General features: G+C 31.2%; 1 protein-coding gene across 1 annotated transcript in view; it reads right to left on the bottom strand.

Moving 5' to 3' along the window:
• LOC115878283 (protein timeless homolog) overlaps nt 1-13696 on the bottom strand; it is a 469464-nt gene that overhangs the window by 416276 nt on the left and 39492 nt on the right. The window contains exon 6 of the mRNA XM_030894737.1: nt 2361-2587. Within this exon, the coding sequence (XP_030750597.1) occupies nt 2361-2587 (227 nt within the window). The remainder of the gene's footprint in view (nt 1-2360; nt 2588-13696) is intronic.

The raw sequence follows: 13696 nt of genomic DNA, 5'->3' as shown, positions 1-13696 counted from the left end.
TGTTTCGGCTTCACCAATCCTGGCAAATCAAAATGTCACCCTTTCATAGTTTAATTCATAGATTAATAATGTTTCCACTGAGCCCAGAGAATTTTAAAAAAGAGTTAAATATTATTAAACAAATCGCCATCAACAATGGATATAAGTGTTCCCTTATTGATAATATGCTAAAGAAAAAACAAAAGAAAATATTAATGAAAAATTTTTATTCCGCTAATTCTAAAGACAATAACAATTATCGACTTTTAAACTACATTCCTAATTTAACTAACAAAATATTAAATAATCTCAATAAAATAGGATGTAAAATTATTAACGTAAATAAAAGAAATTTAGGTCAAATTTTATTAAATAATAAAGACAAAACTAATGTCAAAAATAAGTCGGGTGTATATAGAGTGGATTGCAATGATTGTGATGCCGTGTACATAGGCCAAACAGGTAGAAATTTAGATATAAGGATTAAAGAACATGTAAAGTCTATTAATAATCTCCAGCAAAGTTCTGGTCTTGCAACTCATTGTATAGTAAATAATCACAAAATTAATGAAAACTCAATTAAGTTACTACACAGAGAAACAAAAGGTAGACGCTTAAATTACATTGAACAGTTAGAAATACTAAAATCTGTTAAAAACGAAAATAATGTTAACGACCAACAAGGATTTCTAAATTCTCTCTACATTTTTTATTACCCCTATTGTAAACTCTCTGAACCACCCCCAAATATATATATATATATATATATATATATATATATATATATATATATATATATATATATATATATATATATATATATATATATATAGTTACAGTGTAGTTAGACGATTAGTTCTTAAAAAACTCTTGAAAAAGGCCTAATAAGCCGAGACATATATGTAGAGTTAAAGTTACTCTTATTAAAAGTTTTTTGAAACATCTAAAAGCGTGCTTTATTAAAATACTAATATTTCAACGATGTTTCACAAGGAACCAACCACAGCTTCAGTACAATTTATTGTGATTTACTTTCTACCTTGTAGTCAAAATTTATATTTAATAAACTGTAAAATATATAGATTCTTATGTTTTATTAAAGTTACTCTGATATACTAATATATCAGTGTAACTTTAAAATTAAATCTTATAATAACTTTTTTGAATTCAAATATAAACATGAAACACATTTACAGCAGAAAAGGCGAAGGCGCTGGGTTAAACGTAGTCTCTACTAAGAACACGGAGGGGCGCTTTGACCCAAAATTTTACTATTAAGTTTCATATCTATCTTAATAGAAGATTATTTTCTTTTATCTATGATTATGATTGGTGCTATGACAACGACAATATTTTTTTTTGAAAAAATTAACTGCACTACTACCTAGCGCCTGAGGCTGGAACTATTTTATTTGAAATTTCCGTGGAAACAGTGGAACCGCTTTTGCTATTTCACTTTCCCGCCCCTGATTACTTATATTATTAAAATTGATAAAAGCTGTTGCCTTTTCTGTAATGGACGTTCGAAAAAAAGGTAAAAACAACTGTTTTTTTTCCTTTTTGCACTTAATTAAACCTAAGTAATATTAGTTTATGGCAATTTTTTTGAAGGCAACAAAAATAGTATTTTTACATTTTTACTTGTCACTCTTTAAGACTTTTAAGTACTTTCCCTTTCAAATCCTCTTAAACGGCATGATAATACTTGTTGCTTAAAGTATATTGCATATAAATTAATTGCCACTGGCTGCCGCGAATTGCCGCCGGATCTTATACCGGGTGGTTAAAGATTGACTTTTTGTCTTAAAATAAAAGTAACTTATTTTTTTCTCTTCGTGTCAACTTATTTCGTGGACACACTGTATATCAATTGACAATAAAATTGTATTTATAAAATGAAACAACTGTCTCTTTTATTTTTTCAACATTTAAAATAAATTTGACCTCTTCAATATGAAAAAACATGTACATATGTGCAAACATAATCTGTATACCTTTCCGAATAGTTAGAACTTAAAATGCAAATCACACGAACTGGGCCCAATTTTTTTAATACATATTACATTAAGTTTTTTATACACATTTATTTAGCGTTTGTTATCAATTTCTATTAAAAAATGTGCAGTCAAGCTATATCAAGATATCTAACAGTTATGACCGCGAAAGCTAATTAAGGGGAACCACTGTGTAGTGGCAAAATACCCATACAGGATTTTTTTTGGAGGAATTACTCATAATTTTATAATAACACAACCCTCCATAACCTCTAAATTTATCGCAATTTTCATAATATACCCAGTTATCAGTAACTTCACACAAATAAACCAATACACCTTTTACTTCAATCGGTTCGCCAACTCTATTCCCCTTAGTAAACTCACCTGACTAGTTTGACTTCGAACTTGTAGCACCTGTTGAACTCCATGAAAAATCGCATCGCCCACAGGTAATAGGATTCGTCGTGAACCTGTGCCTTCGCCCGCACCAAGTTGTCCTTGACGTAATACATCAAAGTGTTGTATGAACCGTTCAAAAATTCCACGCAGAATTCCTTCAGGAACAGGCGAATGCTGAAGGCGGATCGGCGCTCCGTCTGCGACGCTTTTATCTGGCAAACGAGACAATCATTAGAATTACTCGGCCGGCAAAAATTGGAGGAAACTTCAAAGGAGAGAAATAATTAGAAAAACGGTCCTTGTGCTTAGAGTAACAAAATAAGGTATAAGCACAGAATATCTAGCTACGCAACAGAAAAATACTCGAAATGAAAGAGCTAAAATTGCACAAATAGAATACTAGATGGCGCGACAATATCATAATCAGAATATAATTAGAAATTTTGAACTTTCGGTTTTGGATCGACGGCTCGTGGACGGCCTTATAGCTCGGCTAAATATGCACAGTTGCCAGATTCAAAAAGACTTAAATTGGCATCCCATTCTTTTTATTGTGTATAATACAGTATGTGTTTCTATTCTTCTTTTCTTGTCAGATACACTTATATTAATTATTCCTTTGACTATTAAAATAGGTTTAAGTATATTATTACAAAACATATTATTACATTTTTTATATACACTACCTTATAATGTTAACTAAGAAAATACTTTTAATTACCTTTAAAATTAATAACATACAGGGCGATTGACAGTGATATTTATTAATGCAGGAACGTTAGTAATGAAATATAAGTTTAATAATAATGGAAATAATTTATTAAAATACAGTACAAAAATGTTAACTGACTAAAAAATACTATAATAACAAATTTCTTCCGTTTGCCACGTTATTTATATAGACCTAGGTAGATTTTAAAAAGTGACACAGGTACAATTAATAATATATTAGTTGGGCATAAAAGTTGCTGTCACGGCATCGAACAATAAATTAAAATTCGTAAAATAAATTAAAATTATTAATTAAACAAATCTTTATAAAGAAACGCAAGTATACCAAATTTGGGCCCAATCGAACTCCAGGAAATAATATCATAATAGTGTACTATATTATGGTACCACTCGGTATGCTTTAAGGTACCATAGTATTGCAATGTCACCGAAGATCCATAGTATACCAAATTTAAGAATAATCGAACGCCATGAAATGGTATCGTAATATGGTACTATATTAAGGTACGACTTTATATACATCATAGTTCAATCATATTATAATGTAACCGAAGATACGTAGTATACCAAGTTTGAGCCCAATCGAATGCCAGGAAATGGTATCGTAATATGGTACTATATTAAGGTACCACTTTATATACATCATAGTTCAATCATATTATAATGTAACCGAAAATACGTAGTATCCCAAGTTTAAGCCCAATCGAATGCCATGTACGTAATATAGTACTATATTATGGTACCAGTTGATATGCTTCATGGTACCATAATAATGCAATGTCATCAAATTTTTGCGTATTTACGCAAGTATATATCAAATATGAGCTCAATCGAACGCCAGGAAATGGTATTGAAATATAGCTAATAGTAAGCTATATTAAGGTACCACTTTATATGCATTATAGTACCATCATATTACCATGTAACCGAAGATACGTAGTATAACAAGTTTAAGCCCAATCGAACGCCAGGAAATGGTATCGTAATATGGTACTATATTATGGTACCTCTTATTATGCTCCATGGTACCATAATATTACAATGTCACCGAAAATACGTAGTATACCAAGTTTAAGCCCTATTGCCGCCATGTACCTAATATTGCTATATGGTACTATAGAAGGTACCACTTTATATGCTCCATGGTACCATGATATTACAATGTCACTGAAGATATAGTATACCAAGTTTAAGCCCAATCGAACGCCATGTATCGTAATATAGTACTATATTATGGTATCACTTCTGAAAAAAATGGCGTCCAGTTGGCTGGAAAAGGACGATCGATGACATTTCCCATATAAATTTACATATAAAATGACAGCGATATTCATTTCATAGCTATCGCTAACGCCGTTTTTTCCCGATTGTACGATATGAACTTGGTAACACAATCGAACGTCAGGAAGTGGTATCATAATAGTTGAACAATACTTATTATATTGTCGCCGAATTACAATGAAACAGCTCTGATTTATTTTAATATGTTTAAATGATGTAGCAAATTTGAAGGTAGGCTTTATCAGGAAGTATTACGATATGAATTACACAATGGCAACACTGCACAAAATTCTTTTAAATTTTGTTTGTAGAAAACTGCTTTCTTTTAAATTTATTGCCCTCTATTATGTAGTAGTGAAACTACCACATGAAAATATCTGATTTGGTTTGGTTTGGTTTGGGTTGGAAAAGGAGACAGGCTTTAAAAGCCTGTCTCCTTTTCCTACCTACAGTTTTATACATGTAACGAGGCTTCTGTAGCGTAGCTAGATATTCTGTGGTATAAGGTATAAAAGATCCTTTTTTATTTTTATGCCAATTAGAGTTCTTAGGATGATAATATAGAAAATACACAGAATATTAGAAGCATTTTTTAATGGCTCCCAGGCTGAGCGTGCATTGCAATTTTCTAGAGAAGTACAATATCTAAATCGGAGATTTTTTGTACATCATTGTTTCACAATGAGATTTATGGATTAAAAATATTTTCAATATGGCGACACCTCCGGAAATATCGGAATTTGACAGCAACTTTCTTATTTTAAATGGGTACCCCGTTTTATTATATATTTAAATTATCTGTAAACTTTTAAGAATTTTTATATCAAACACTCTATACCTAACATTAACGGTTTTTAAGAAAAAAATATTTACAATTTTTGGAGCAAAAAACTGCCTGTCAAAAAATTATATAGCCTAAACGTCAACTTTAATGATTACCGCAACCACTGTGACATACTTAAAGAGAAGACATGTGGCTATCTATTTCAAAAATTAAGTTGTTTCAATATCATATAATATTGGTTGTAGCTGTCGTACAATCGAGAAATTAAAAAATTATCATAAATATTTTTTAAACCCACTTTTTTATTTCACTAGTGAAAAGGTTTTTAATTCGTTACTTTTTTTTGACTATACATATTTCTACAGCTAAAATAAATCGTTTTTAAGTTATTTAAGATTTAGTTTTAAAGCGTATATTTTTCTAGATTTTAACCAGTAGCCTATGACTTGTCAAGCTATGCCAAGCGATGTAAAACTATATCTGGCCATTAGATACAGTATTGGCCATAAGTGGATGAACTTTGTTAAAATAATGGGTTTTTCCTAATCTGTTTAAAATTAAAATTTGAGCTATATTTACTTAAAGTCTAGTGTCAGTGCTATAAAAATAAATAGCATTGTTTTTTTTAAAATGTGCTTTAATAAGGTAGCAAAAAATTTAAATTGAAAAAACTATTGGACAAAATATATATTTAATGAACAAAATATATATTTAATAAAATAAAAATCTTATGTTAACAAAAACTGAAAAATTAACTTATAATTTACTAGTACTTAGTGTAATAACCCTTATTCTTAATTACTTTCAGACATCGCTTAGGCATGGATCCCAGAAGATTTTCAATTATAGGAAAATCGATATTTTTCCAAGACTCTTCCAAAGCTGCAAATAAGTCTCGCTTATTTTTGTAGAATTTGGTCCTAATGTGTTGATCCAAAATTTCCCATAAATTTTCTATTGGATTCAGGTCTGGGGATTGCGATGGCCATTTGAGAACAGTCACCATTTCATTTTCCAAAAACCTTTTAACCAATTGTGAGGCATGTTTCGGGTCGTTATCATGTTGGAAGTAGTGTACAACTGGCATTTTTTCCTCCAAATAAGGCACTAAAAGATTTTGTAAAATGTCTCTGTAGCCAAACCGATCCATTATGCCCTCAATTTTATGGAGAGGCCCCATCCCATACCCAGAAAAACACCCCCATACCATGATTGAGCCCCCACCATGTTTTACAGTGGATCGCGTGTACTTTGGTAGCAATCGGGAGGTCTTCTTACATGTTGAATTCCATCTGATGACACCAAATTAAACTTTGATTCATCACTAAAACAAACTTTTTTCTATTGTGCCACAGTCCAGTGGCAAATGCTAATCGGGCCTTCAAATTTTTTTTTGATAGCAGTGGTTTCTTGGCGGGTCTTCGGGAAAACAACTTCTGGTCAACTAATTTACGTCGGATCGTCCTTGTACTCACTGGTGGATAGCCCATTTCTTCAAGTTTTGCTTTTATCTTCGTTGACGGCAAAAATGGATCTTGTAAAGAAATTCGTTTTATGGCTTTTATCATATTGGGACCAACTTTTTTAGGTCGTTCTGGTTGTCTTTTTATAGAGACATCTCCTCTCTCATTATATCTCTTTAAAATATAATGTACCGCTGATTTTCCAAGGCGTAATTGCTTAGCGATTTCCGATTGCTTCAAACCATCCTTAAAAGCATTCACTACTCGCAACTTAAGATCTGCAGACAAGTTAATTCCACGTGGCAGGATATATCACAAGAGCTCAAATGTTTTAAAATCGCAATTGTTCATAAAAGCAGAACAAATGAAACTAACGATTTTTAAAAATATTTGGTTCATCTACTTTTGTCCAAGACAAAAAAGCAATATTTGCCAATTCTTGTCTATAAATGATAAGACTAACAGAAGAATTTATATTTGTTTGTAGTATTTTGGTGAGAATGTATTAAACTTTTAACATACAAAGGTACATAAAATAATTTTGATATTTAACACCTCAAATCTGATTTTCTTCGCAATTATTGTTATTGGTTCATCCACTTTTGGCCAATACTGTATCATTAAAATACGAGATATATTTTTTAGTCGACCATACTAATAGGTATGGTAGGCTATTAAGATCGGCAAAAAATTTTTTTTTTAATTTCACTCAAAATGTGATATTTAAATAAAGACCTAAATACAAAATATTTTCTTGGTGTCTGTCTGTCTGTCTGTAACACGATAACTCAAAAACCGCTGAACCGATTTTAACCAAATTTGGCACAAAAATACTGTGGCACCCGAGAATCTGGCCATTAGTTTTTGGTGGGGGTGGGGGGTTGGTAAGAGAGTATGGGAGGGGGTTAAAATTTTTAAAAAATCGTAACTCCAAAATTACAGTAGCTAGCAAAACGCGGTTTTCAAATTAACATTAGGAATAATATTTGCAACAAAATTTGTAATAACATCAAAATCAGTCAAAGTCGCAGTTTTCGAGATATTAACATATTTCAGTATGGGCGGCTATACGTGCCTCCCGGCGCCAATTTTTATAAATACACTTTATAAAGTTTTAGCAGCAGTATTTATAATATACGAGATACAAGTAATTAATTTTTTGACAGAAGAAAATAAACTGTTTGACACTTAATGTCAAAGGAAGCTATATAAAATCAAGAAAAAATTAGGCTTTACAACTAAATCTTATATAACCTAACCAAAGTAACGAATTGAATCACCTTTTCACTGGTGAAATAAAAAAAAAGTGGGAGTTCATTTGAAAAAAATTAGCGCCGGGAGGCACGTATAGCCGCCCATACTAAAATATTATGTTAATATCTCGAAAACTGCGACTTTGACTGATTTTGATGTTATTATAAACTAGGGTTTTCCCGCGACTACGTTCGCGTTACACCTCTAATAGTTCATGCATTGATTTAAATGATTTACTTTGTATATAGAGCTAGTGAGCCTTACAAATGCCCTATTTAAACTATGTTTTTAAGAGTTTTAGAGCTACTCGTATTTCATATGAAAGTTATCAGTTGTCGATTTTCTGGGTATTATACAGGGCAAGTTTTGAATAAGTGCAAATATTTTCAGGGCTGGTAGATCTCGATAAAAAACATATTTTCTCTTTACCGTTTTTCAAATAATTCTTTCGAATTACTTTAAAAATTTCCAAAAAAAATATTTTTTGCTTAAATTTTGAGAACCACTGCAGCTTTTCGGTTTTTTCTGTCTTGTAAATTTAATCTACTACCTATCTATGTTGTCATATTATCAAGAAATTATGGTTTTTAACTAAAAACTAAAAAAAACCAAAAGGTTTTTCAAAAAATTCCAAATTTTCAAAAAAATTTCATGAAAAACTCATAATCGTGTTTCTGGGGTCAAATATACCTACTAAATAAAAAATGAATTTCAAAAATCTCTTCTAATTCTTTTTGTAGGATTTCATTCTTCTAGACCACATAGTAAGGAATTTTCATACAACAAATTGTCCCGACATAATTTTACTCTCTAAGAGGATGAATTTCTTAAAATCGCTTTGTGTAGCTAATTCACTAATGTCGTTTAAACAAACCTTTGTTCTTACATTGATGTATCTAAAGCTGGCTGCATGAACTGATCCCTAAAATATCTAAAAACTTGATATATAATCTAACTGACAAACCACTGACAATGACAAATAATTTATTTCTGGAGGTATTGTGTGTAGGTGTTTTTCAGGTATGTTTTATTATTTTAGTCAATTTACACAAAGAAATAGCCATTCAACAATTTATAAATACTTCATAACAAATCTAGACATATATACCTTTCATTTAAAAAAAGAATCATCAAGATTGGTAAAGCAGTTTCGGCGGGATGGATGTAACAAAAAAAACATATATAAAAGCTCAAAAGCCCTTGAGCTTTTATATATGTATGGATTTTGTTGCAAATATTATTCCTAATCTTAATTTGAAAACCGCATTTCGCTAGCTACTGTAATTTTGGAGTTACGATTTTTTTAAATTTTTAACCCCCTCCTATACCCTCTTACCAACCCCCCACCCCCACCAAAAACTAATGGCCAGATTCTCGGGTGCCACAGTATTTTTGTGTCAAATTTGATTAAAATCGGTTCAGCGGTTTTTGAGTTATCGTGTTACAGACGGCAGACAGACAGACAGAGAGACAGACAGACAGACAGACACCACGAAAATATTTTGTATTTAGGTCATTTATGACCCAAATAACTCATTTTGAGTGAAATTAAAAAAACTTTTTTTTTGCCGATCCTAATAGCCTACCATACCTATTGGTATGGTCGGCTAAAAATGACTTACGATTATTTTTTAATTACTCAATTCCATGACAGCTACGGCCAATATTGTATAACATTCAAACAATTTAATTTTTGATATATAGCCACATGTCTTCTCTTTATATCACAATGGCCGTGGTAATCACTAAATCTAACATTTAGGCTATACACATTTTTTTGACAGGCAGTTTTTTTCTTCCAAAAATTTTAAATATTTTTTTCTCAAAAACGGTTAATGTTAGCCATAGAGTGTTTGATATCAAAATTCACAAAATTTCACAGAGAATTTAAGCATGTAATAAAAAATGGGGGTACTTTAGTGTAACAACCCAAATTCGTCAACAAAGTTGAAGAGGTAATATTTTGGCCAACTGTAAAACAAGAAATTTAAAAGAAAGAAAGGAACCTACGTTGTGTTAAATATTTTTTTATTGTGATTACCTCGGATGCGCCTCGACAAAGCAATATTTTGGGAAATTTGAGGAGAATAGGTTATGTAAATAAAACGCTAAATTTGGAAAAAGCCCTACTTATTTTATTAAATGAAATGAAAGGAGTGCCGTACTCTGCCTAAAATTCACATGTAAAAGAGCACGGCAGAGAAAACCATGATCACCATTCCAGAGAATCTAACTATGCTGTCCTGAACTTTAATAAAAGAGAAATAATAATATAGAAACTGTCCTCATACCTAGGTTTATAGTTTAATACATTCAAAACATGCCACATTTAAATCTTTCAAAACTGAAGAGGTTTTTGTTAGTTTAACGGATCCCCACCTGTAGGTACGAAGTCCCTTGTTGCGGAATCGACGCTAAAGTTGAAGGTTTGGTGCCAATATCTTATAATTTAATAAATTGTAAGTTATTCTATGAATTATTTTATTTATTGTTTTTGTTTGCCCTTTTGCGAGCTAAGATATTCGCCCATGCAAGGTCGAAAATTGTTAGTACACTCAACAAGGCTCTTATTCTCACAAACCACAAACATCGGCACGAAGGAACAGTAAACGATTTTATTTAGATTACGTTTAAACTGAAATTATTTACAGCATAAATAGATTCCATTAAATGCATACACATGTTATATATTGTCTTTGTCAGATCAAATAAATAAAGAAAAGCTTTAGAACAGAATTACAACAAGAAAACAAAATAATATGATTTAGTTAACATTAGTTAAATAATGACAAAACATTTACTTTACCTTTAATAACATTCTTTGTCACAAAACTTACGAACCAAAATAATATTAATGCGTCTCGAATGGTAGTCTAAAAGCTATTATCTAACAAATATCACCTCTGTTCGTCGCCTGATTTCCCTCTCCCTAGTTTGTGAATAATATTTTAAAAATCAATAATTTTGTTTATCTATACAGAGTGTCTTAAAAATGAATGTTTCGAATTTAAATAAATATTGTCTATTTTTATATAGGCGGTTCATCTCAGTACCCATTTAAAATAAGAAAGTTGCTGTCAACTTCCGGTATTTCCGGAAGTGCCGCCATATTGAAAATATTTTTAATCGATAGATGTCATTGTGAAACAATGATGTGCAAAAAATCTCCGATCTTGATCTTGTAGTTCTCCACAAACTTCTAATACACCCTCAACTTGGGACACTCTGTAGATAAAGGCTGTCCAACGAGAATCATAACTAAGTTTAATATCCAGATAAATCTTATTTTTCGTGTATTTTTTTCGAATTTCAGACGTTTTCTGAGAAAGGCAATATGGCAGCCTAAAATTCGAAAAAAGATAAGACGTTAGTGACGTAAAAGGTATTATTACCGGTAATTTTGGTAATATAGTCTGTCCAACGAGAAGATCCTTGACAGTGATAGATGTGTCTGTCATTTTAATTTCAAAGTAGTTTATTTTATTTTACAAAGAAATAAGTTGGTACAACTGGAACGCATAGAATTTGATTGACAAGATGACAAGTGATTACTTCAAAACATTGTGAAAAAAACTGTATAAAACTGAAAAAATGTAATCGAGTTATTTTATTTAATAAAAACGGTATGTGTTAATACAAAACAAACAAGACACTACATACCAAAAAAATATAAAAAAGAACTATTATTTACTTTCAAGCTTTATAAAACTACCCGCATTTATGATTATATTTATCAATATAACTTATGTATCTACAAATACAAATTTGCAATATTCCACAGGAATAAATAAAACAACATAGGTAAATAAAACAAACTATTTTAATAATAATAACACCTACCAAATTTTATACCTTAAAGGTTGATTAATTAACTTTAATCTTAATTTTTTAAACCAGTACCTTTTGACATTATTTTTCTGCAGTACTAAAATCCATTATTTACCTCTCGTGTGATGTTTATTTATTTTACAGCTACTCCAGTTTTTAGTATGTGTTTAGTTTGATCCTTCTACCATATACGAGATGCACTTATCTACGACGAAATGGTATACAAACTTTATCGATGGCAACTTCATTGGTGTATAAGACTTTCTGCCTGGGCAGCGAGTATTAACCATAAACTGTGCTCTGGGTCTACAGTTAATTTTCACTCGATTTTTCCTCCACTTGACAAAAGACACAAAACACATGTAATAATACGAATCAAAATGCATCATCTTCCAAAACGCAGGGTATTTAACAAAAGTTAACACAAAATTATAACCTATAATTTGGCAAGACTTTGACAAGCGTCAAAAATGACAAAAATCTAAAGGCGAGTTCATACGGTGTCCGTTTGTCGTTCATCGTTCCGTCAAACCAATAAAATTGAAATACGATCTGTCATTTTTTAAATAAACCAATAAAACTAGTTAAAAACAACAAGACACGGCGTATGACGGATTTATATTTAAACCCATCCATAGATAACTTAAAAATTATTAGAAACTTTTTTTAGTAAAATAAATAGATTGGTATGGGACGTCATCTGCTTTTCTTCTGTCATCGGCTGTCGAAATCTTACCTGAGAAAAAAAACAGAGTATATTACGTAGTATAACCATAAGATCGGTCACATTGGAAATATTGCTTTTTTTTCTGCTCTACTCTTATTCATTTGCCCAGCTCTTAGATAAGTATGTTGGCTGTAGATATTTTAAATTTACCATTGTCAACAGCCACAACCGAAAGAACCTTTAGTACTTATAGACTTGTTCATCGGTCAAAAAGAAACAGACTTGGAGCGCGGAAAGGACCGGAAAACTTACTTATATTGCCCATAATTAAAATTTACTAAATGGAGAAGAACATCCAAGAGGTTGTAAAAGCTACTGAGAAAGAAGTGGAAGAAAAGAAAGATATCGATTTCGAAGTAATAGACTTGACTCAGTTAATGAAAGAGAAAGAAGTACGAAATGACGATATTGAGGATGATTTACCATTATCCACTCTATTACGTACAATAACATAGGCCACCCTGACTCTGGCTAGTTAAAAAAACGTTCTTAATATTTCTACAGTGCAAGTGGCAAATAGACATTTTTATAGATATTTTTTATAAAAAGTAACAATTATCGACTTGAAATTCATATTATCAGAATGATGTTTTTTTGGTTATATTTCGAAATAAACGGATATTCCGAACATTCTCCCTTGTTATCTTTTGTTTTCGCGTAATTTTAAAATTTTCAATTATATTCTCTTTACAAAAGCGAGCAAAAAGAAAACCTACTTTTATTCGATGAAAATTGGAGCGGAAAAGAAGAAAAAAGACCAGACAAAATTAATTTCCTGGCCTGAAAATATAACGAAGTGCGTCTTGGGTTGCGCAAGACGAGGTTCAAAGGTATGAAAGATTTATGGGTCCTTTAATAGCTACGTTATTACTGTAATGCTGTTGTTTCTGTCGATTTCGGAGTTTTAACATTAAGTGCTAAGTAATGTTTAATTAATGTTTTATGTAATTTGATATGCAAGCCTACTGATAAGTTTAAACAAATAATTTAATAGAAAAAATCATCTCTAAAATCTACAACCCAAAACCAGAATTACCCGATTTTGGGTTGATCTTACTTATTATAATTATGATCTATTTATTAGTAGTTCAAAAATATAACAAAAAGAAGAACTATAATATATTTTCCGACTTCGATTTTTCATGTGCAGTAATAATTCTCGAGATTTTAAGCTGCGTCCACATTGCTCGCGAGCAGGCCAAACGAACACTTGAAACATGGCAAACAGCCGGAGCGTGATGTTCGCGGCGCT

Source organism: Sitophilus oryzae, unplaced genomic scaffold (assembly GCF_002938485.1).
Source record: "Sitophilus oryzae breed Bouriz unplaced genomic scaffold, Soryzae_2.0 scaffold_1507_pilon_pilon, whole genome shotgun sequence".
Lineage (NCBI taxonomy): Eukaryota > Metazoa > Arthropoda > Insecta > Coleoptera > Curculionidae > Sitophilus > Sitophilus oryzae.
The sequence above is the reverse complement of the archived record's forward strand: the minus strand, read 5'-3'. Positions and strand labels throughout refer to the sequence as shown.